General features: G+C 42.5%; 1 protein-coding gene and 1 long non-coding RNA gene across 2 annotated transcripts; one reads left to right on the top strand and one right to left on the bottom strand.

Annotated features, from left to right (window-relative positions):
- Window positions 1–3,604: 3,604 nt before the first annotated feature.
- Window positions 3,605–23,634, bottom strand: glud1b (glutamate dehydrogenase 1b). The gene is made up of 13 exons (XM_069663956.1): window positions 23,074–23,634; window positions 18,740–18,820; window positions 18,447–18,502; window positions 17,252–17,315; window positions 16,472–16,566; window positions 13,939–14,118; window positions 12,020–12,157; window positions 10,813–10,950; window positions 10,643–10,723; window positions 9,247–9,370; window positions 6,927–7,018; window positions 5,554–5,616; window positions 3,605–4,641 (listed from the first exon to the last, which is right to left on the bottom strand). Exons 1-13 carry the CDS (start codon window positions 23,459–23,461, stop codon window positions 4,522–4,524), a joined length of 1,620 nt encoding a protein of 539 aa, XP_069520057.1. The 5' UTR covers window positions 23,462–23,634; the 3' UTR covers window positions 3,605–4,521.
- LOC138593109 (uncharacterized) lies at window positions 7,839–8,566 on the top strand. Its single transcript, XR_011308318.1, has 3 exons — window positions 7,839–7,931; window positions 8,330–8,403; window positions 8,495–8,566. It is a non-coding gene; the product is annotated as an uncharacterized lncRNA (long non-coding RNA).
- Window positions 23,635–24,213: the final 579 nt, after the last annotated feature.

Raw genomic sequence — 24,213 nt, 5'->3', positions numbered from 1 at the left:
CTGAGCCCCCCTGCGCCAACCCTCCCCCTCCTCCCACACCCACTCTGCCTCACCCCTCGTGATGCCCCTTACCTGTGCTCACCCCTCCTCCTCCTCCTCTTCCTCCCCTCTGACTCTCTGCAGCCTGTAGCTTTTTTTCCCCCTCCACTGCCCGCCTCACCCTCGCCTCACCCGTGTGCTAGTGTCGTCCTGATATGAACCTGGTGTTGTCACTCCCTCCCCCCACACGCCTACCAAACTTTAGGGAAACCTCACACACAAAAACACACGTGCACACATGCACACACACACAAAAGAGATACACATTCATTCCACACATGCATGAAACACACACATGCAGTACATACAGTCAATGCCAGCACAGACGCACACACTGGGCAAAGCCACAACAAAGATTCACTGTGTGACTAAGGCAAGGTGTGTGAGGGTGCGTGATCTTCTCTGTTTATGCCTTTGTCTCCATGATAGCTTATATATATATATGTGTGTGTTTGGTGTGTGTGCGTGTGTGTGTGTGTGTGTGCATGTGTAGCTCCAGAGGCATTAAAGACAGATGTCATTCTGTTGTGTGTGCAGTAGTTAGTTAGCTAGAGTAGCCTGCATGACCACGTGTGTAGAATGACCCGTCTTGTGTTGTGACCGTAGAGTAGCGGCTGTTCTGTGTAGCTTCGTACGGCTTAGTGTGTGTTTGGCCTCGACATTTATTAGAAACAGGGTTATTACAGTGTCATTAAACATGAAGCAATACACCGCGCTCGTTTATCCGCAGCAACTCGAATCGTGTTTGTGTGATGCTCGAGAAAACAGGAGTCGTTTCATTGGGTGTTTTTTAGCCTCAAAATGTCAAAGAATTTCCCAGAATGTTTAATATTTTCAAAGTGAGAGGATGAACAAACATTAGCTATTATAAAGGGATAAAAACAATAACTATTGCTTTGATTAGATTTGATTGACACCTTGCAAACGAGCAGAATTTCAACACTAACAAAAGCAAAAACGCTATATAACATTTGGCAGAAGAATAAATGTGTACATGTATTCCTCTGTTCAAAACCACACAACTTTATTTAAAAATCAACCATATTAGTATTAGGAAATGTGGATAAAATGCAGCACAGTACCTTTTAAATAGCTGGAGTCCTTGGGTTTGAAGATGTCTGAGGCTTTAATTAAGAATACACACAAACTGATACAGGATATATGTCCAACACAAGAAAATACGTTAAATTCAAAGCTACTTTCATGGAAATTTGAAGGGAATTTTGGGTTTAAAAGCTTAATTTAAAGCTGAAATATGAGCACCTCTTGTTATCGTGTAGCTGCTTTGTCGTCTTTGTGAAACTGGTCTGCATGCCATCGAGAGAAGCTCAGATTTGTGATGAAAAACCTCGATTCAGTCCGCTAAGAGAGCAGAATTAAGGTTTGGATTTAAGCATATTTCAGCTTTATGTGTAGTTCTGTGTCCAGCTTGAATTCTGGGATATGTAGTTGTTTTTTAGGGTAGTTTAAATTCACTCTAACTCGTCTGAACTCCGGCTGTCCTGAAGCTCCCGCACCATCAACTGTCTCAGCCAATCAGAGGACTCCCTTCTCCCGTCAGTCACCTTCCACTGCTTGTCTGCCCGGCATCAGTGTGTGTGTCTGTAAGCACTGTATGTGTGTGTGTTATATATACGTGTGTGTTAACATAGAACCTGTTCAGCCAGCAACGTGTGTGTGTGTGTGTGTGTGTGTGTGTTTGTGTGTGTGTGTTTGTGTCTGGAGCAGGTTTGTGTGTTTTTACTTTGAGGCCAATGGAAACTGATGACTGCATGTTGCCTTATCAAGCAATCTGACATCCTCACACACACATAGATTACACACTACGCCACACTTAACACACACACAGCACCCACACAAACACAAATCGCACACCATGTTTTAAGTTGGCATCAAAGCAGATTCGCTGATTTTATAAACAGTACCAGTGAAATTAAAAAGGTTTTGTTGAAATCCATAAACTGTGTCAAGAGTTTATTTCAAGAGGTGGAACAACAGCGGTCAGATTTACCCACTGAAGGAGCCACAGTGCTAAAAGCTATTTTTATTTACCAAGAGTTGTGGGCACCGTATGCAGATAGAGCGTGAGACAATTAGCCTAGCTTAGCATAAACTCTGGAACTGGAAGCAACAAATAAGAAAACCACAGCAGCTTTCATGGCTCTGTCCAAAGCTCAAAAATAAAGCTTGAACATTCATGTTGTCGCATTTGTTCAATTCATAAACTAACAGCAATGTAGAGACAATTTTTTTTTTCAATTATGGAGGAGATTCAATCTGAAACTACTTCTTGTTGAACAAGTTTATACAACCACGACACTCCTTTGCAGCATTTCTGGTGATGACTGGATACGACTCCAGGAAGTCAATGGGCCCAGCTATTGTTGACCAAGAAATACATGCGTTACAAGGTGTGGTCACCTGTAGACACAGAGTGCAGGAGAATGTTGAGGTTGCTTGGCAACAGTCAAGTTTCAGTTAAGTCATGGAACTAATTCAGTTGGTGGAGCAAGAAATCACATGAGAGGGGGTGATGTTATACTGAATATCAGCACAGCTGTGATTTGGTCGTAGCCATGAGGCCGTTGTTATTTTGTTATCTTTACAGTATTGTTTTCAACACTTTAAACAAATTAAATATATTTTAATTAGTTAGCACTAAAGGTGTTTGATTGGTGTATTTTAGAAATTCAGACATCCTCAGCTTTCGTTCTTTATGCTAAACTGGTCTTGGTTCAAGTTGAGTAGACACATATGAAAGTGGTTTCAACCGTCTAATGTTACTCGGCAAGAATGAAAATGTGTTTTTAAAATGACAAACTAGTCCTTTAAGTGTCCATTAAGCACAGTGCACATAAACTGCATATAAATAATATATGCCGTTTCTTCCTTCCATCATTTTTTACCCATGGGACACATTAACAAGCCTACTCGGTAGTTGTGTTTCTATTCATTTGTGATAACTTGATTATATGATCAATATGCAGCATTTCAACAAAATGAAGTATTCAGGTATTATATGTAGTTTTTAATACAAGAATACCATCAAACGTAAATCAAAATAACATTGGGGTTCTTAATTGTCCAGTTGATAAACCAGCATTAAAAGCTAGACTGTCTTTTTAAGTGATCTATTTTGTCTGCAATCAGAGCCCTTGAGCCACTTCACGAATAAATCCCAGTGGCAGACTACACTCATCAAACACGCCTGAACATGCGAGTCAACAGACAGACAGAATTAAACAAACACATAGTAAGTTTGAGAGGTGCTTCCTGGCCATTTCTGTAGCCCATGGACAGATACAGGCTAACTGCTTTTTGAAGTTGTTTTGAAGTCACCATGCTAAGCTAAGCTACGTCCACTAGCTGTATCTTCATATTAAACATACACAAGTGTGGTATCAAACTTCTCAACAACTTCTTGACAAGACAGCCATTTCTCTAAATGTCAAACTACTTCTTTGATGTTTTGTATGTTTTCCCATTTCCCATCTTTTTCTGCTATGACAGCTTCCTTATATCACACCTTTAATTTCTTTACAGTTCATGATTACAGATTAGTTTAAAAATAAACTGAGGGGACACGCTGCTTTTTCTGAACATTTTATTGGTTTCCAAAAAAAAAATGAATGAAATAAAAATAAAAATTTCCTCCTTCACTGTTGAGGAACTGGACGATTAAAACTGAGCAAAATTGCAAACAGGGGACGGGCGGTCACAGTGACACCGAGCCCCCTCCCTGCTCCCCTTTCTTGGCCAGCGGAGGAGTCGGGGAGAAGCTGCTTTTGATATATGAGACAAAGCGACGGGGAAGGGGGGTGGGGGGAAGAGGGGGTGAGGAGTAGGAGGGCATCTATCCAATCTCAGACAGTAAATACACAAACTAAGAAAAAAATTCTGGGTTGGGAATCCTAAACCTTGGCCACTTCACCATAAAATTACTATTCTCTTTTATTCACATGAAATCTTAAACGCTTTAACTAAAGTTAAATTTAAGAGGCCATCTCCCTTTAAGAGCAGACCTCTTTCTGAAATAAGGCATCTGTAGTGCTGCTTACTGAAATAACCACAACAGCAGGGACACACATGCATTCAGCGATCATAAAAATGGCGCTTTGAACATGGCTGCCACACGACGATATCATCAACGTATATACTGCGGGCTGAGGGAGGGGCAGGGTCTTTCATTCTGGCAGGATGTTGCTCTCAATCTGCTTTTATCTGAACAGAACCTCTGGCAGAAACAACAAAAGGGCAACATTTAAACAGAGGTGCAGATACAGAACAACAGCAGCACAAAGATCACGGGATAAATACAAGGCGAGCCAATGATTCGCTGTGTGTGTGTGTTTGTGTGTAAAAGAGCTAAAGAGCAGCGGTAAACAGTGATATGTTCTGAAGGCTGTTTAGAAGGTGGAGGAGGGCAGGAGAGGGCGATCAACAGCAGGAGGGTGTGGGGAGGGAGAGGATGCGATTGGGCATTTATGTGAAGGTAAGCCCAGCCTCGTTGTAGACTTTGAAGACCTTCTCGATGGCGTTGACGTAGGCGGCCGTCCGAAGGTCCAGACCCAGGTTGTACTTGGCTGCTGTGCGCATGATTTGCTGGATAAGGCAGAAACAAAACATTAATACATGTTGGCTGACAGCAATTCAAACAACATATACCCCTGTCCCACCCAAATTAGTGTGTTGACGCGGGTTTTTCAGACCCGGGAAGACCCGCTAATAACTGCCAATTTTCTCTTTTCACATTGCCAGTGGAGTCACTGTCTTTTTTCCGTGCCGGAAACAGGGTTAGTAAAGTATAGTACCACAAAGAACTTACATTATACTCTTTGGTAAGCAGCATGTGCTCACACACACGGCGGAGAGGAGAAAAACTTCATTTCTTTGCAAATTTTATTTAACTTTGTTTTATTTACTTTATAAAACTTATTTTAAAGTTATTTATTTATTTATTTAAATTTTCAGTTAACTTTATAAGAGATGCTGCTGACCCTGGGAACTCCCTGTCCTTTTTGTTTGTTTGTTTAATAAACATATGCTTAAAGGCATTTAAACAAAGTTAAGTGTTGGAGTTTGTATTATTCAAAATTTTGACGCCAATATTTTCACTTTTACTGCAAATGAATATCGGCTCCAAATATCAGTTATCGGCCTCCTTGACTACTAATAATCGGCATCGGCCCTGAAAAAACCATATCGGTCTATCTCTAATTACCACCTTCCTAGGACTCCTTAAAACATACTAGAGCAGGTTTGGGACTACCCCCAGTGATCTGATGCCCTCCTTCCTGCCATCTTATTCTCCAGCCTCGAGTCTTTCTGAGTCTAAAAACTGTGGCTGGTCAAAGTTAAGCTTCAGTTTTTCATTCACACACTAAAAAAACAAAGTTGAAAGGATACATGTGGCTCATGTCCTTGGAAACATTTCAATCTATGTTTTGTTTCAGAGTCGTTTCAGAGAGGGGGAAATGACAGAAATCATCTTGTTATGTCCGTGTGATCACTTACCCGGGCGGATCTCTCCATGGTGTAGGCCAACCCAGAGTGGACAATGTCCTTCTCAGACGCACCCTGAAAAGTAAAATGTGAAACACACCAGTAAATATGCAAAGTATTCATTCACATTCGGACATTAGGTAGGAAGAAAGCTTTTACTGGGCTTGTTGCTTTTTCATTTACATGTAAATTGCTTTTGTTAAAAATATCTTGGTTGTAGTAACTTGCTATTTCAGAACTTGACACAATAGGACACCATATGACACACTTATGATGGCTATTTTGCTAATTATTATATAATTTGCTAATAATCTATATAATTAAGACATTCAACGGAGTACATTTTTTATAAATGTATTTATAGGCCAAAAATCTGATCAGATACAGCCTTTGGAACTGCCAAATGTCTTTTCTGTAGGAGAGGCTGAAAAAATCCTGATCAGGTATTAGTCCAAGTCTCGTCTATATTCTTTGGCGTACGTGCTTCAGTTCGTTGAGCAGAGATTCTCAAGGGAAGGAGTATGATTAAAAAAAGTGATCCAAGTCGCTTCACTTTATAGGCAGAGGGTAAATTAAACCATAATGGGCGAGTAACTATCAGGGAGTTTCCTAAGCACCGGCTTTTTTCTTGATTTTAATAAAATGGTTTTAGAAGCACTCACCTCTGATTCAAAACAACACGACCATGAAACAGATGTTTTGTACCAAACGTAAGAGCTGTTCACAGACTGGGTCGGCACGGAGTGTGCTTAAACACACAAGAGGCCTAATTCTCCTTTTTCAATAATTCCCTCACTGTTTAGAAATGGGTTAGCAGAGCGTGCCCCCAGACCCCCCCAGCAACTAGTTTTTCCCCACAGGTTGAATACTACAATATGTTTGTGAAAGCCCTGAATAATCTCAACAATGTGGTCTGAATTTCTACATCATGTAGCCTGCTATTCATTTAAAATGTTCTTATACTTTTCATGATAGTTTGTGTGACAGCAGACAACAAATGCATAGCCAGCTGCAGCACAGTGGCACTTTTTTCGCCTAACGTGTGTGTATGGCTTTTGGTTTAGGTGTGCCACCCCAAGATATCCTGTGGCCGACCCTATGAACAAATCCTGGGGGCGCCACTGGAGCAAGCGTTATCTGCTGTGCTTCGATCACATCATTACAGTTCAAACTATTAATATTTCACCAGGTTTGAACAATAACAATTGCCCTAGTACTGAGAGCAGCAAGCCTATACAAGTACGGTAAGACTCATTTGATAAGATGAGAAGCGAGTATACTTTACGTGTCTTGCTACCTCATTTCTGTCTCAGGAGAGCAGAAATGTTCATTTGATCAGCACTAGTCTGTGTGTAGACATCTGAGAGTCAGCTGATGTTACTCACAGCAACTCTGGCCTGGAAGTCAGCAGTAGGAACGACGGGGATGGGTCCTCCCTGCTTTCCAAACTTCCTCTCTAAACTTTCCTGCACGGACACTAGAAGGAAAAACAAAGGGAACACAGACATCAGAGACTGAATCGATGAGAAATGCCAAAAGGGAGTTTTCGGCTATGATCCAGAATGAAAATCTGCTGAATTTAAAGGAATGTTTTTTTTACTTGTGTGATGAACAATTTTTCATTCTGTTTCTTGAGCAAAAATAAGCAGGCAGGATACATTTAAACAGATGTACAGACGGACAAAGAGATTAAGACAATAGCCACAACTAGGGAAGATTTTACCTATTACACAGAGCAAATACAGAAAATGAAATCAAGCTTGCTGTCCGTTTCGGAAACTTTGACAAAACTGGCATACTGCAGACATTTTGCACCCTTTGTGCAGTCCTAAAACAGATTTTAACAGAACCTTTGAATTTGAGATTTTTCACATTTTCTTCAACAGTTTGAAACAAAGCATGAAAATAACTGAAATGCGTAAAGTATAACGGCCACTAAAAAGTTCAATGGGGAGCGGAGAGAACAAAAATTAAGGTGCAAAGCCTTCAATCATTCATGTAACAACAATTACCCCTTCCATACTTCCAAGTATGGAACTGGTTAGGTGCTTTACTCAAACTTCTTTCACCTGTGTTCAGATTCTTAGTTTCACAAGCAGCATGAGTGTAAGTTTAATTTCTCTGGAGTTTCACGGGCAGCGTAAGTTTCAATTTTGATTCTCTTAGAATCGGAGGAGTTGTTATTGGAACCCTGAGGCTGCAAAATATGGGCGGTCCTGTCTCTTGTTTTTCTTGTGTTGTTACAATGACTAATTATGGTGAACTGGCCTGGCATTTTATGATTGGCTGAACTTGAACAAGACAGAGAGTATAAACAGATGCTGACCGAGCTGTCTCAGACAGATTCTCTCACAACATCACGGACGCTGCAGAAAACTTCCACACACTCGGTAAGAAAACTTCGCCTTATTTGTCCTCTTACACTTTTTGAATATATTGTTGTGATTTTTTTCTTCTTCTTTACAGTTAAAGTAAAATTAATCTTGCCTTTTAATAGTAAATATAATAATAAAACAGCAACTTTGTCAGAGATGTATAACTTTTAAATAGACAAGGGCTGAAGGACGATGAAGCTGACCATGATTATTGTGGACTTTAGGAACGCTGTTTTGTAAAAGCTTATTCCAGCAACCCCTGCATGTCGTGAAACAAACTGAGACACTGACTGCAGTAGATAAGAAGTCTTCACACAGGGCAGAATGATGGCTACAGTGGTAGATTCAAGTGTGACTCTTTAACCCCCGTGTCTGATGCAATCCCTGATCTCAAGATTGTCTTGTGGCTTTAGGACGCAGCTGAAAGACCAGAGTATCAACCACCAGCATGACCACCCACACAAAGACAACAGCAGAGACACACAAGGTATAACACCACAGCAAGTCTGACTATTAAACGTGTTTATGAGCAGCAAGTCAGTTTAAATTAATCATGGATCCTTTTTGTTTGAATACAGATGGCAGCTGTTCCTTTTGAGTACCCTAAGGGCCTTAACTTCAGACAAAAAGCCACATTCAAAAATGAAAAACTGCATGAACATCAAGATAAGCTCTACTATGATGTTACCTCTGAAAATAAAAAAACAAACCTCATTTTCAAGAACTCCTCTGAAGAAGGATGGATAAGAGCAATAAAGGAAAAATATCCTGATTCTGAGGAAACTGAACAGAAATGGACCAAACTCAAGTACCACAATGGCACCATATGTGTCTATGAGAGTGGAGAGGTTGTTGTGTATGGAAAACTAATGGACGACTTTGAGACAGATTTTGAAGAGATGAAAATCGTAGTAGAAATGGGAAGAATGCAGCTAAACGATGAAAGAGAAAGTCCTGATGAGGCAGAGGGTGAGGGCAAACCCGTCCCAGCCGAGGCAGAGGGTGAGGGCAAACCTGCCACCCAAAGCAGGGGGGGGGGCAAACCCGTCCCACCCAAAGCCGAGGAGTAAAGGAAAGGTTAACAAAGACGTCAAAATGAACATCACAAAATTGATCATAAATACCTGAAGAATTAAGTTTTTATTTACATGAATAGGTAACTGGGCTGGAAATCAACAGCATTTTGTTTGCTGATTTGAGATTATTGTTTTATTATTATTATTATTTTGTGTGTCAAGAGTTTAAAAGAAAATGTGATAATCATGTATGTTCTGACTTTTTACGCTAGTATGGCTTCGATGATAAGGGAAGTAGAGAGCCTTGTACTCACTGAGCAGGTGGTAGTTTGAGTCTCTCTCATATTTGAAGGTCAGTCTTCCGTAGCTGACGTGGTTGAGATTCTTCAGCCACTCGAAATAGGAGACGGTCACACCGCCGGCGTTGAGGTACATGTCCTGCAGGCGGAGACACAACAAACTCAGACATGATCCTGTTGTTTTCTCCTCTGTGTGTAAAATTATAAAGTTCTCTTTGTGCTGCAAAATGTTTGTGAGATTTGAGTGTTTTTGTTGAATAAACTTTAAAAGAAAGGCTTTCGTGTAATAATATTTCTGACTCCATATCCACACAGGTTCACAAGTAAATTATAAGAATCTTAGAGAGACGCTACAGGTTTTCTTTAACCTTTAATATTCCTGCCAACCATCGAATTTTAGGTTTGTTCACTTAACGTTCCATTGTACTGCATCATATTGTTTACTATGAGGTTAAAACTCTGTTAACATGCTGCACCGGGGGCCTTCAGTGTCTCCTGTTTATTTCTAATGTAACAACTACACAAAGTACAACTCTTAAACTGTAACAATGATGCACAGGATTTTCAGTAGTAAATTCAGAAACTACAGTTAGGTCGGATACTTTCACTTCATGAAAAAAACGTGGAAGATAACTTTAGTATTTGGCCAAATATCATTAAAAAATGACTCATCAATTTAATTATCTGTGTTTTAGCTGCAAAACCAGCCGAATAAAATGGACTTAAAGCTTTGCAGAGTAAGTTACCATGGTGATTTAGCCAGGTTTTGAACCCTCTTATCTTCTTCGACCACACTGTTGCTGCTAGGGATGTCACGAGAACCGATACTTTGGTGCCAAATCGATGCCAAAATTCTGAAAACATGACAGTACTGTCATTGTCTGTCACTGTAGTTAGTTCTTAACATGCTGATTTACATCCAAATGTTCATTTTTCTGACAATTTTATTTTTAATTATTTATTTGAAGCTGTAAAAAGGATGATTGACAGCTCTGTTGACAAATACGGCTCCTGCAGCCGATCTGTTCCTGATTAGCAGAGTAGAGGAGGAACGGCGAGAGGAGACGTAACTAAAACAATCACTCATTCATACAGTCATTGAAGTTTCCATATCTGTGAACGTTAACCTCAGACCAACACAGAGAAGCTCTTCTGCTGTTAAACACGTCGGGGTGCGGGATCTTTGCTGGTTTTTTCCAGTAAGTTAAGTGTGTGTTTTGGTTAGCGGAAGTTGCAACAGCGGCTCCACCCACCGATCTCTACTGCGCAGCTCTGGCTCCAAATGACGTCACCATCACAAGATGGCAGCGCCTTTCACGGGACTATTTTGGCATCACTTTCATACAATAAGGGCAAATGTCGTACATCTACAGTATATATACAGCCATTGGTGTAATGTGCGTGTGCTTACAGGAATAACCATGACGTTGTTCTCCAGGAACACCTTGTCAGCATCTGGGGTGGTGGGACCGTTGGCACCCTCAGCAATGATCTGCAACAGGCAAATACATGAGTCACATGACTGCGACCAAGTTGCCCTGTTCTTTTTTTCCCCAATGGTAAAATAAATGGAGTGTTTACCTTGGCTTTGATCCTGGGGGCGTTTGAGCGCGTGAGCTGCTTCTCTCCGGCTGCAGGGATCAGGATGTGGCAGTCAGCTTCCAAAATGTTCCCATCGTAGGGTTTGGCGCCTGGGAAGCCCACAATGGTGCCGTGTTGCTGCAGAAAGTTCAAACACATGGGAGGACAATATTAGACTTTTTTCATTGGGGGGAAATTTAAACTAATGAGACTTTCCAGAAAAAAAAACCTCCTGGGTTGTCATGTCGATACTTTTTGAATTCCACGTGTTTTAAACGATACAATCTACATATATTCAAAGAAAAAGGCAGATATACACATTTTTAACCACCGGCTTCCGCAAATAAATAAGAGAGAAAGCAGCTGTGATCAAGCCAGTTAAAGAGGAAGTGAAGAGAGAGAGCAAAGCAGTGAGTCACAGAAATAAAACGTTATTTTCAGGGTTGTTGCACAGAAATTATGTTCTGAAGCACTAAAAAGAAAAACACCGCACAAGCTTGCAGGAAGGTGCCAAATTTTGTTCTTATGCAGCTGAAGCCAAACTTCATCCTGCGCTCTGTGTGTGTCCTCTCTGCTCTGCCCTCCGACTGACCTGCAGCTCTGAAACAGCCACGACACTGCAGACCGTTCTCATTCACAGGTCTGACCATTTGGTGTCTCATTCAAACACACCAGGAACCCCTTAGTGTCTGTTGCAGACAGACAGAGAGCAGAGGACAGAGACAGCCATGTCACCTTGTTTTCTATTAGTCCAGCTTAGACCTGCTGACTATTGTCTGGGGGCTCCACACCACTGCCCAACGACTGATGCCCATAAACGTCCCAAAGACAGAATCTGTGTAGATACAGACAGCACCACACACTTGAAGTGGGTCATTAGGGATGATTAAAAGGGAGTATTTTATGTTCTTCCTTTAGGACAATCCTGCTTTTATAACTATTTACAGTATTTCAAATGTGTTGGTATGTTTTCTGCATCAGCACTGTGAGCAGGTTGTTAACTAAACACAAGAAAATGACCCCATTTTGGGTGCACAGGATTCTTTTTTTTTACTAGTATTCTTGTCCTGTGAAAACCGTGTCCGAGAACGAGTCAGTAAGATAAACAAAAGGAAGTACTCAGGAGGGGGGAAGCAGAGGGGAAAAGAGAACAACTTGGAAAAATAGGGTTTAGAAAAAAAAAGGACAACGCAAAAGCAGACGGTACCAGTTTGTAGTCCTCCAGCTGTTTGGGATCGATGCCCTCTGGGTTGTAGATGGCTCCATCGATCTCACCGATGCCCACACACTTGGCCCCGAACCTGTGCAGGTACCTCATGGAGTGGAGACCCACGTTACCAAAGCCCTGTGAAAAGTCACAGCAGGGTCAGAATCAACACAGTCCAGTCCTTTAAAACCATTACATAATGTAAACAGTTTTATTTGTTTAATGTTGTGCAACATAAACAACTATGATTCAGGCTCATGGAACTTAATACTCTGGTGCCACCGTGTGGCTGATTTAGATTATTACATCTTCATTATCTACTGCATCGTGGCCTGAAATGGGACAGACAGACGGACATACGAGCGCCATATGTTCGGTTAAAGCGAAAATGTGGGTGAGAAATGAAAACAGGGTAAATGAACAAAACGGACCAGGATGCACAGCTGGGTTTCTGTCAGGGTTAAATCATTCTGTCACTCAAATTTATACAACTCCATGATAAAATAAAGATTATTTATTAGCGATGCAAAGCCCCTGTAAAGATAATACTGCTGTAAAGCTGTAAAATTTACCACCTCGCCGACGATGATCTAATACAATGAGAGATTAAGGGACAGAAACCTCTGCATGAATCGTCCGGCAATATCTGGTTTGATCTTGATACCACACTGATCTGTTCTCTCCTCACTCACTAATAAATCTCTAAGAAAATCTCATCTGGCCACGACATAATCCTCAATCACACACACACACACACACAGGGATAAGCTTTTTGAACATCCACGTCATGATTCAGCTGGTGTGACCACGTCTTCACCTCCTCAGTGACGCACCCATCATCCCTCCACCGACAAACATCATCCTCTTTTATCTTTGTTTCTGTGTTGCTGCAAGTAAAGAGGAAAAAGAAATCTGCCTATGCTGCAAATCTCCAAAAGGAAGCCATGTTTGCAAGTGCGTGAAATAAGAGCAGATCAGCTCTTATGCATGTTTAATTATCAAGCATACAAGATAATATCGTGGTTATTACAAAGAGGTAATAATAGAAAGTGTTCTTGGAAAGCAGCTGAGGCCAGTGCCCGAGGGGTCGCTGTGTGTGTGTGTGTGTGTTTGGTGTTTGTTGGTGAGTGTGCGACACGTGAGGAGCTAACATGTGACAAATGGAAGTGAAACTGCTGAGGAGAAATAACTGCTCTTAGACCTTCACCTCCACCCCCCATGTCTCAGATTACAGTTCAAATCAGACGTTTCCTTAAAAAGCGAACGGGCTTTCTATGACGTTTCTCACCACCGTACACTTTTCTCTGTTTCCTTGAGTGTTGAAACTTATGTGAATGTCAATTTTATTGACCTTGATTTTATGAAGAGTTGGCATGCTCAAGTCAAAAACGTCCACACAGGTGATCGGTGTCCTGTAAGCACTGTAAGCAACACTTTTAATGACAAAAATAAACAGACTTTTGTCAGCGTTTCACTTTATCATCCATCCCAACAAGATATTTAACTGATGTCACTCAAAGAAGCTAAAACAATAAAACAACTTAAGGGATGGACAGTAAGGGATGACTCGGGCAGATAACCAGCCTCAGATTGGAAGAGGAGGAAGTGCAGAGTTTCTATCACAAGACTATTATTTCGTCCTGCTCTCTTACTGAATCATCATTTCTCGTGAACAAAGACGGGACTCTCCGAGGTCCCTGCTGTCTCCCTGGTATGAGGAGATCAGAGCCAGACTAAAACAGATGGCTCTGCTCTGATTGAGCTCTAAAACCCGTCATCATGATCGCAATTGAAGACTTAAATCCTGTGAGGATCTGTGAGCAACACTACATTTAAAGCCACGTCTCTCCTCTCAAGTAAAACATTCCTACTATGATCAAACCCTGTGAGTGGAAGTGTGTGTGTGTGTGTGAGGGTACCTGGATGACGAAGGTCTTGTCCTGGAAGCCTGGTGTCAGGCCCAGCATGCTCATGTAGGACGCTTCATTAATGAAGTTCTCGATGCCGTGGAAAACTCCGCGACCGGTGGCTGAGATACGTCCGTGGATTCCTCCCTGGCTGATGGGCTTTCCTGTCACACACGCATGGGCGTTGATGTCCTGCACACACACACACACAAACACAGAGAAGGTCAGAGCACGGAGTCCAGACCTACTCAGTAACGTTTTTAGAAAGGCATTAACATTTTTCTCTGTCAAACTTGTAATGCAGATAATTTCTTATGCGTTTACAAAATAGTTCTTTAATCTCAGATGAGAAGCTGCTTGATGCTGAATAAACATAATGGCGCATTTAATATAATATTTAATCAGTTTGACCCTCATTAATCCCCTCTTCTTAAACAGCCTGGGTTATACTGTTAATCAAACATGCATTTCTGTGCTTAACAACAGATATAACTAATGAATGGGATAAATTGTCGTAAAGGAATAAAAACATCCTGGGGTTATGAGGAACTACCACCTAGAGGCAATTAGTGGTACTGCATTTTGCTTTTCTGCATCAGCCACAGTGTTAATGGCTTGACGCGCACAGTAAGAGGTCGTGTTGTGCCGCAGTACCAAGCAATGTGACAGCTGACTACACCTCAGTAGTCACTACCCATAATCCTCTGCCCTGAGATACCCAGAGCAGGAATGTGTCAGCCACTCCAAAGCCCTGTCAGGGGTATGTCGAGCAGAGGGCACAAGAGTACTGTAGTACTGCTGAGGTGAGAGGAGGTAAGAGAGGAGGGTCAAAATGAGTATCATGCAACAGCTTCATAAGAAACAGTTGTTATTGTGATGTCATATTCTCACAATCTGAACAATTAGCACATCGCTAGATCATAGCTACACCAACTACCTGCAGGCTTTCAGCATGTTTTACCCTGCATGTAACGTGATGATGTCATCCACTAACAAAAACCACGATGACAGATCGATTTTAACAGGATCATGCAAAGAACAATGTCCAGGGGCAATTTTGCCGCCCTGTGCGATGTTACGTTGTTTTTTTGCTTCACGTAACATAATTAATGATGTCATCTACTAATGCAATGGTTCAGTTCAGTTCAGTGGGCCCTATTTACATGATTTAGCGCGGGTCCGACCTTCATTTGTTAGTTAGAAGTGAGCTGCAAGGCACCAAGAGGTTGGCTTCCCTTATTTATTAGTGTGTTTTGGACATAACATGATCAACCAGAGTGTCAGCCAGGTTCGCCTGCAGGCTCAGGCCGGCACATTTAACTTATTTCCTTCCACTGTGCCCCTGTACACGCAAAAAAACACACAGGTCACTGTATAACCCCTTTCCAACCAAAATTAGCGCGCTGACACTGGTTTTTCAGACCCGGGAAGACCCGCTAATAAATGCAGATTGTCTCTTTTCCCATTGCCAGTGAAGTATACTCCTTTCAGTCTCTTTTCTGCTGCGTCACCATCTGACATCTCAAAGGCGCCAGAGACAGGGTTAGTAAACAATAGTAGGGACAAAGAACTTACGTTATACTCTTTCGTAAGCAGCATGGAGGTCAGTGAAGATGTTACGGTGGTTAGGGCTTTGTTGTATCTATTACTCATTCAGTTTATCAAACTCGGCGACGACAAATTTAGAACGATGTTCGAGCGCTGCTCGGACAGAGACAGGAATTTGTAGCTAAGATGACAAGGAGTCGCAGAAGTTACCGCAAGGCATAGCATCGCACCGGAAAGGGGGCAGAGATTAGCGTGTAGACACAGGTTTTGTGTTCCCAACATTGCCGGAGTCGAGGCGATAATTACCCGGGTTATTGCAGAGTCATTTGACCCGGGTCTGAATGCTGATTGTTACCTTTCCCATTAAGCAAAAAAGCTGGATGTTAGCGGGTTTTTTGACCAACGGGAAAGCGGCTTAAGATACATGTGGATGCACGGATTGTTGTTTGCGAATAAGGACTTGATTAATCTGGCTGGTCGTGACTCCAAAAGGTTGAGAACCACTGTACTAATGTAGAACATTATGATGTGAAAGATGTAAGCCTTTCAGCTGCAACATAATTTAATTTCCCTCCGGATCAATAAAGTATCCATTAATCTGTCTAATTATATTTACACACATAACATAATTAGAGTTTTTCTATAGATCTAGGCCTACTTAAACAGGGTGACGTAAAATGCCCCCGCCCCCGCAACAGCATGCAGGAGTTCTGTTAGCAAAGGGTTAGACACAAACATGGGTAAATATTCTCCATCTTTAGTCAAATGTTTGACAGGTTCTAATCGGAGAATGATTAACTGATAACATACACACACACAGGACTCAGTGTGTGAAGCTGTTTCAATCAGAGAGGAGGATCGTCTCAGTGGCTGGCTGGGTAGGGAGCGGCCCGGAAACCACTGCTCATGGTTTACAAATGACTCATGCCGTTTTCAAATTCATACCAAAACACCAGCAAGGCCCAAACGGACCGTTAGGGCATTTCTGAGGACTCACAGTGTGTGCGATGGTGTTGGCGTATGTGTCGGCAATCCAGGACATTTCCCTCTCTCCTGTGCTCATGTCTGGGGCTGGGACATCGATGCCAGGTCCTGGTGAAGGAAGCAGGGGAAAGTGAGGACGGGAGGGAGGAGTAGGAGACACACAGGAGGGTTTACACTTCTCATAGATTACAATATCTCATACTAGGTTTCAGTCCTGACAGCTGCTCGATCCATACAGTTTAAATTAAAATAATGTCAATGCATGCGCCTTGAAGGGCTTTGTATCCTAGAACGAGGTTTAAACAGAAGCAGGCGTGCAGGGAGGCGAGGTGGGATTAGTAAGAGCAGTTTGAGCATGTTACACTCACACTCACAGACCAGGGCAGTGATGTGTTCAGCTCCGCCTCCAGTGTGCCAAAAGTGAAGGCTCTTGTATAAAACATCAATAAATGACTCAACTATTGCATTCTATAGCCAGACAAGAGACGGACTGGCTGTAGAGGGAGTATAAATGTTGATGTTAATATTGCAACGTTTTCAGAAACTTAGGTTAAAAGATCACCAAACATTTCCTCCTTTAAATGTCAGGTTAAAGTTTTATCTCAATCCTCGACTTCTTTTCCACCATGATTAATCGTCTTTCTTTTCATCCGACACAGGCACACCCAGAGCTACCCCAACCTGAATAAACAGCACTCGATGACAGGAAATGTTTACCTATGTGGGTGGAAACCTCTCACCACCACAGCCACTGAGTCAAAAGACGACAAAAACATAGCTTGCGGATACTTACCAATGAAACCCTTCTTGGCCAGCTCGATAGTGAATCTCCTGGTAATCTTCTCCAGCTCATTATCCTGCGACAGACACACACAGTGTAGAGTTTCAGAAGCATGATTTGTTGCTTAGTTACAGTATAATAAGACACAGACACAGTGCATTCCTAAAAGAGCCCTGTGCACATAAAGCAACAGTTTCTGTTTGATATTTAGAAAGATGCTTCCAGCATTTTGACAAACTGTGAGGTTTTTTTTCCTGTTTTTTTTTTATTTAACTCAAGAGCTCAGAGGCTGCAGCCAGTGACCTCCGTGGCAGTTGATTTCAGAGAATCCATCTATAGACAGACTAAACTTCCTCTCCATTATCTAATAAAAAGGCAGAGCAGCCAAACTTTAATCACAAAATGCTCAGTGACATCTGGTCATCCTTGGATTCTGTAGGTCCTCCACTCTAAAGAAAGATATTTGATTCTTTTGTGCCACAGTTGCATGTAAACAAGCTCCCTTTTTCCCATTGCTACGTCTCTCTCTCTCTTTCTTATAAATCAAGAAATGCTAAACTAAAGGGATAGATCCAGAAAGCCCGCCTTATAAACAGTAGTGCAATGAATTCATCCTCTGTGTTTTTTTAGATGCAAGAACGAGAAACGCAGGAACATAAATATCCCTTGAATGTTTCCTATATGTGTTATAGCAAAGTTTAAAAAGGTATAATTAGTAGACTTTTACAAATACAATATAATATAAATCATCACTTATGTGCCCCTATACGTATGTGTTTGTGAGTGTGTGTGCAGACCCTTGTGAGACCCTTCCCTCTGCATCTATTCTGTTGTTTTGTTTTGCAGGAGGGGCGCTGTCGTGGTTCCCTGAGCCAATCACAGCACATAGGTGAGTGTGGGACTGGACCAAATTAGCAACTGGGCCCCATTCAGACTGGCGAACATGGCGACAGAGCGATGCAGAGTTGGCCTTCTTTCTGTTGGACAGGTAGGTGCCTCAAACCTGGTAGAACAAGCTAACTGTGATGCTGTCGGTGTAAGCTCGGCGGGGTGAGCGTGTTCTCGCACGAGAGAGGAAGAGCCCAGGAGGAGGGGTCCAGTTTGAATGTGTTGTTGACAAAATGCAAGGACAAATCCTACTTATTATACCTTTAACATGTTGTTGCATGAGAGTGCGGTGGAAGAGGATTGACACTAGAAGGCTTACAGAGTAATTCCTGGGGTTGATCTTGACTCCAGCTTTGGCTCCCCCAAATGGCACATCTGGTGGAGAATAACACAGATTTAAAATAATAGAAACCTTCACATGCTTCATGTATATCACGTAGATTTTTGTGCGTGCAATTAGTAGAAAAAGAAGCACAAAAAATGGATCACTATTCTCTGGCAGTGGTGCATGACCGATAAGCTAACATCCTGCCAATTAAAGTCAAAGGGAGTGCCCTGGTGGTAACATTAAACATGTGCTAACCACAGGCTTTGTAGAAGGGACAAACTTACCAACAACAGCACACTTGTACGTCATCAGAGAGGCCAGGGCTTTGACCTCATCCACAGACACTTCTGTACTGTAACGGATACCTGAGAGAGACACACACACACACACACGCACGGAGAAGTTTAAAACACGGCAACCATAACAACAATTTTTTATAATGTTGATTGTTTTAGGATAAAAAACAAAAACATTTAGCGGTATTAATTTTAGGCCTGCACCCTAACATTCAACAATTTGTAAGTTGATGAAAGAGTTTCAGTCAACCGATTAGTTGCAGGAACAGTAAAAGGCCTAATACTCTGTTCACGAGCTGCACCTTGCCTGTTTGATCTATATTTAGTGTTACAGCCTTGCCCTTTAAGGAAGGGATGTTTGTGGGTAATGTATGCATGTGACATAGCCTGGCAGGTCTGTTATGAGAAGTGAACCTCTCCTCTACTGCCTAAAAGAAAAGTTGAGTTTCAGCAGTCAGCAGAAAGTATGGCAGTTTTGAAAAGGGCTGTGTATTGTGTTCACTGCACTGAGTGAATAAACCACCTGTTTTATGCCACGTTACCAAAACATCTTCCAAGCAGTTCTTCAAGAGTTAGTTTGGTTACTTTAGGCGGATTCAGTTGGCTCATAGCTCCCAACTAGCTACTAGAGGTCACCAAAGGACCGGTGAGAGGGCTGAAGCAGGTTAAGAGCGATGTCATACTAGGTTTAAATAAATGTTCGGCCTCTTCGCTGCTTTTTTTCGACACATTAAGAATCATAACTGTTTTCCCGTCAGTTTGCTACCAGTGAGCTCCCTTTGTGCATGTGCATGAAAAATGTATATTTGAATGCTGCTGGTGGATGCTGCGTTATGAGTTGAAGCAGCTTTTACTTGGCAGTAGTATTAAGTGTTCAGCCTGCAACATGCGGAAATCATTATTCCACACTGAAACTGTCTCTATGTATAGCCTGACAACACACTGGACCAGTAATCACAGCACATTCTGCACAAGACCACATGAACAGGTCAGAGAGCACTGTCGGCGTCTCACAGCCACGGTAGCAGAAGCGGGCGGGTGGAGACCAGATGAGCCAATCCCAGCCCTCCGTTTCTCGAGCTGCCTTCATTCCTTCCTGTTGTATGGGGTTTACTGCCGTCTCCACAGTAACATGTGTGCGGCGTGAGGTCATACAGTCAGGCTGCCCAAGATATACTACCCCATCTTACATCTGTGGCACAGTGTGTGTGTGTGAGAGAGAGACTGTCCTGCAGTACCAAATATAGCTCACCCACAGTTAGCTTACACAGAGAAACCCAAGGGCGAACAGCACAAAGAGGAGACGGCAGAGACTTTACGTCGACAAAGGCACAGAGAGCGTCTATTTTAATGTGTTCGACTGGAAGCAGGAACACAGGAAGTCCTGTGCCCACCTACTATGATGTCATCTTTAATAGCCAGCTGATTCTGTGCCCTCTTTCCATTAGCGTTATTGCAGTCACAAGAGAAGACCAAACGTCTTAAAACAAAGCTGCATCTTTCAGAGTGCTGCTGCTGTTCTGCCCTTTATCTTATTTTCCATTCATCCAGTGATCAGCTGAGTGACCTCGCGCTGATAGAGGGCAATCTTGGTCTCACTGATCAAATTAAAAAGAAAAGGAAAAAGCCTGGCTTCCCACCCATCCCCCATCCAACCATTTATCCACCCAAACAACAGTTCGCCACAGCAACCAGTAACCAAAACATATCACATTCCTCTTGATTGGGGAGCAGATTTTTGGGCTTGCACCGTGCTAAAATTCTGCATTCCTGCAACAGTCAGGACCGTTTAATATCTACAGTTAGGCCCAGCATGATGAGACTTTCTGCTCGAGGGAAAGAACATATTTTAGCAAGAATAAAAGCATGATTGGTAAAAATTACTGCTTCAAACATTTTGCCCTTATTTTTCCTCTTTCAATAACTGTCGTTTCTTATTAATTTTCTTTCAATGCACACATAATACTTTAAGTGTTTTAAAAGAAAGAAGAATCAGAAACTGATATAAAGGATAAAGCACAAAAGGATGTTCAAGGATTTTTCTGATAAAAGACTGTGTGATCTCTCAAACAGCAAGAATGTTGACGTACATGACACAGTTATAAGCAGGATATTTTTTTCTGAGTGTAGCCTTATAATCCACAAATCATTTTTTAATAGTGTGTGAGAAGTGAACTTGTCAGGGAAGCCTTTTTTTTTGAAGTTGCAAGGATTTCTTCTGAATAGCTTTTATCTTTTATAAAGTACGGGGTGCCCCGTCAGATCTAAGCAGCTTTGAAATACTGCTGCAGTTACGGTTTCAGTGTGACAACCGTGATATGAAATAGCCTGCAGATTTATTCCACATCAATACATAAAGAAGAGAGACTAAACAAACCTTGAGTGGCTTCTAGTAAGAAAACTTTCCATAAACTCTCTTCCGGTGTGTGTGCGAACAATCATTAATACGCGCACGCACCAGACGGAGTTATAGGCGCTCACTCAGTAGTCAGTAGAGAGCACTATGGAGCAGCAGCTGTTGCTTTGTGTGGCTGTGAAAAGCTGGTGTATGAGCAGCACATGCACGCACAAAAACAGCCTTTGCACTTTGCAGTTTGATCCGAACACAACCGAAGGGTCTGTGCACTACATCAATGATTAAACCCACTGGAAAAATAACTGCTCTTACCCCTATCTCCCCCTCATTATTCAGGAGTTTGGCATCAAATGAGCAGTCAAACTCTTTTATCAGCCATAAATAAATTGACATTGCCCCAAATGAAAAGGTAGCAATTATTTTGATTTGTCAGACTGCCTTTGTGGACATCGGTTAGCTGTGCCTTACATCTGGATTAGGCTGCACAGCAGAGAGGAAAATAACTTTGCTCGGGAATGAGATGAGGCTCTTCTCTCCTCTGGCTTTTATGGGTTGGATAGAGGCAATGAGGCTCTTTTAACTTTATTGATTTAACCTATGGCTTCTCTAAGAGCTCTCTCACTGCCTGATGACTGCCTGTAAAGCCTGAAGAATCATACAAAGTTTAACTGATCCATTACTGTTAAGATGTTTGAAAAAACTGCGATCAATATTTTATCTGAGTGCGATAAATGATACGTAGCTTTTATACATGTTGCTAATCTCATTTAATGTGTATGCAGCAGAGTGGCAGCATGTGAGAGTCTTCAGCAGAAATATTCCTCCCCAGAATAGGTCTACATTCTCCACTTCAAGCAGATGCAGTGGAAAGGTTTCATGGTGCTAATACCGGGCCAATGTCTGACTGCTCCACACCGTTGAAACGTGCCCTTTGACTGAATGGCATGTCTCTTTCTCCTGAGAATGCTTCCTCACCACCACCCAGCACCCTCCCCCACCTGTCACACTGCTGACAAATAGGAGTGCCTGGAATACAACCACCCCCTCCCCAGCTCTCACACCACCTTCTTCCTATACATCACATCCCTCTATTCAAAAATTACCCACAGTGCACTGCAGCAACAGCCCATAATGGCTCTGCTTTGAACCTTGAACCTTGAACTTTAGAGTAGAGTCACTCTTTCATATTGTACTCAGCGCATGGCTTGTTTAAACAGTGACTTTTCAAGATTTCTGTGCAGAATGAGTGAAGGGCCCACACTGTATGCATTTGCCCTGCTGGAGTGTATGAATCATACAGCAGAACAGTGCCTGACTAACAGTTCTTCAATGTTTAACAATGTGTTGTTTTTTTGCAGCTTAAGTGGAAATGGATCAGGCCTGAAATGCTCAATGATATAACACCGGATGCCTCAGGCTGCCCTTCTCTTCACGTCATACATCTGTGGTATTAGTAGACCATATTACAAGAAATAAACTGGTGCATCCATCCGGTTTCGAACCGGATCAAACCGGTGCACTATATGAGAAAGTGTGTTATGGCTGGCACAGAGACTGTACTTGAAAGACGAAATTTAAGGTTGATGGCTATAGCTTAACTCTGCCCACAAAGTACAGGTGCTGCTGCAGTCTGACAGCTAGCTTGCGGCTAGCCTGCAAGCTAACAGACTACAGTTGCATTACAGCCACAGGTGAGCTGCAGGAAGGTCACTGTAAACTGCACAAAAAGTCGCGTGTGAGCAGTTGTGACAGAGCACACAAACAGAACAAATAAATAGCTCATTCAAAAACAAGAGTGTAAACAACTACTTAAGATAGATAAGTTAAGAACTGTGAAGCTATGTGTAACGGTACGGTGACGTTGGCAGTCGCTGTCCGCTGTTTTGTGCTTTAATGTTACAGCTAACTAAAGCTAAGTAGCTACAACAGCTAGCTGTCATTCTGGGAGGTTTGGCTCAATTCTTACCCCCTTTGCAGGGCGTCCTGTGCTGGCTGTGCTGGGCGCGGTACCCCTCCACCACCTCCCACTCTCCGTTATCCCTCTTGATAGGGAAAGACACGCTTAGGACGTGATTACAGGGCTTGATGATGCGCAGGATGCCCCGCACACGGTTCCTCTTCTGCTCGGGGCTCTCCCTGGTCTTCAGGTCCTCCACCAGCTTGTCCTCCACGATGGCGGCACCGCGGTCGAAGAAGCCCTCGACCATCTTGAAGAAGTTGGGATCGTCGGGCTGGTCTGCATAGTGGCGGACCCGCATCAGGGACGAGGACACCGGGAGAGCGGAGTCCACGCACCCCGAGGCCAGGGCACTACCCGCAGAGCGGCTCAGCAGCTCCCCGAAATAGCGATACATGACTGAAACTAGCTAACGGTGTAAACGAACTAATAAAAAGGCAACAAAACAACAAGAACGATGGGGGTGACGACAGGAAAGGGGGGTAGAATGAACGACACAGCAACTCCTCACCGTGTCCCGTCCTCTGGCCGAGTGGGGAATGGCATGCTGTGTCAGTTTGCTTTAAAAGGCAGCACGAGCCAAGGAGGGCAGTGGGGGCTCCTCGGAACGCACGCGGAAGAGGAGGACCAACGGATGCTCGTGCTCGTGCGACTCAAATGACAGCGCGCGCTCCCGAGGTTCAACCGTTGTTTTTGAAAAACAAGGGGGAAAATTCAAAATTAATAGATAAGATAAATAATATGATCACATAACACTTGTTTCTGTATGTTAGCCTATATGAAGCTATACACAAGAGTAGCCTAGCTTAGCATAAATAAGGGAACGGGATGACAGTTAGCCTGGCTTTCTTCCAAGGCCAGAGACTACACCAGGATTTATATTATTATGCTATATTTTAAAGGGTCCCTTTTTTTCCTTGCCTCTAAATTTCATACTATGCTAAGCTAAGCCAATCAGATCTTGGCCGTGGTTTTCGTTGTTTTTGTGAAGAGAGCGTAAGCACGGAACTATCCCTTTAAGAGAACCATTGTATATTCACCGGGCAAACTTTGAAAATGTTGAAACGTCAAGACAAACAGAATTTCCCTACAATACGTTATATACCAACACGTTATGATTAAACAAAACCTTTTAAATACAGCTTTTCC

This window comes from Semicossyphus pulcher, unplaced genomic scaffold, assembly GCF_022749685.1.
Source record: "Semicossyphus pulcher isolate SPU_LCO1_2020_fin unplaced genomic scaffold, fSemPul1.0.p SCAF_16, whole genome shotgun sequence".
In the NCBI taxonomy this organism is placed as follows: domain Eukaryota; kingdom Metazoa; phylum Chordata; class Actinopteri; order Labriformes; family Labridae; genus Semicossyphus; species Semicossyphus pulcher.
This window is presented reverse-complemented; position numbering and strand designations above follow the sequence as displayed.

Excerpts from the sequence above, each read along its gene's own strand:
- glud1b (XM_069663956.1), bottom strand. The coding sequence starts at position 23,461 with ATGTATCGCTATTTCGGGGAGCTGCTGAGCCGCTCTGCGGGTAGTGCC. Across the intron at positions 18,821-23,073 it reads CAGGACGCCCTGCAAAGGGG|GTATCCGTTACAGTACAGAA; the intron begins GTAAGAATTGAG and ends TGTCTCTCTCAG. Across the intron at positions 9,371-10,642 it reads ACAACGTCATGGTTATTCCT|GACATGTACCTCAACGCCGG; the intron begins GTAAGCACACGC and ends CTCCGCCTGCAG.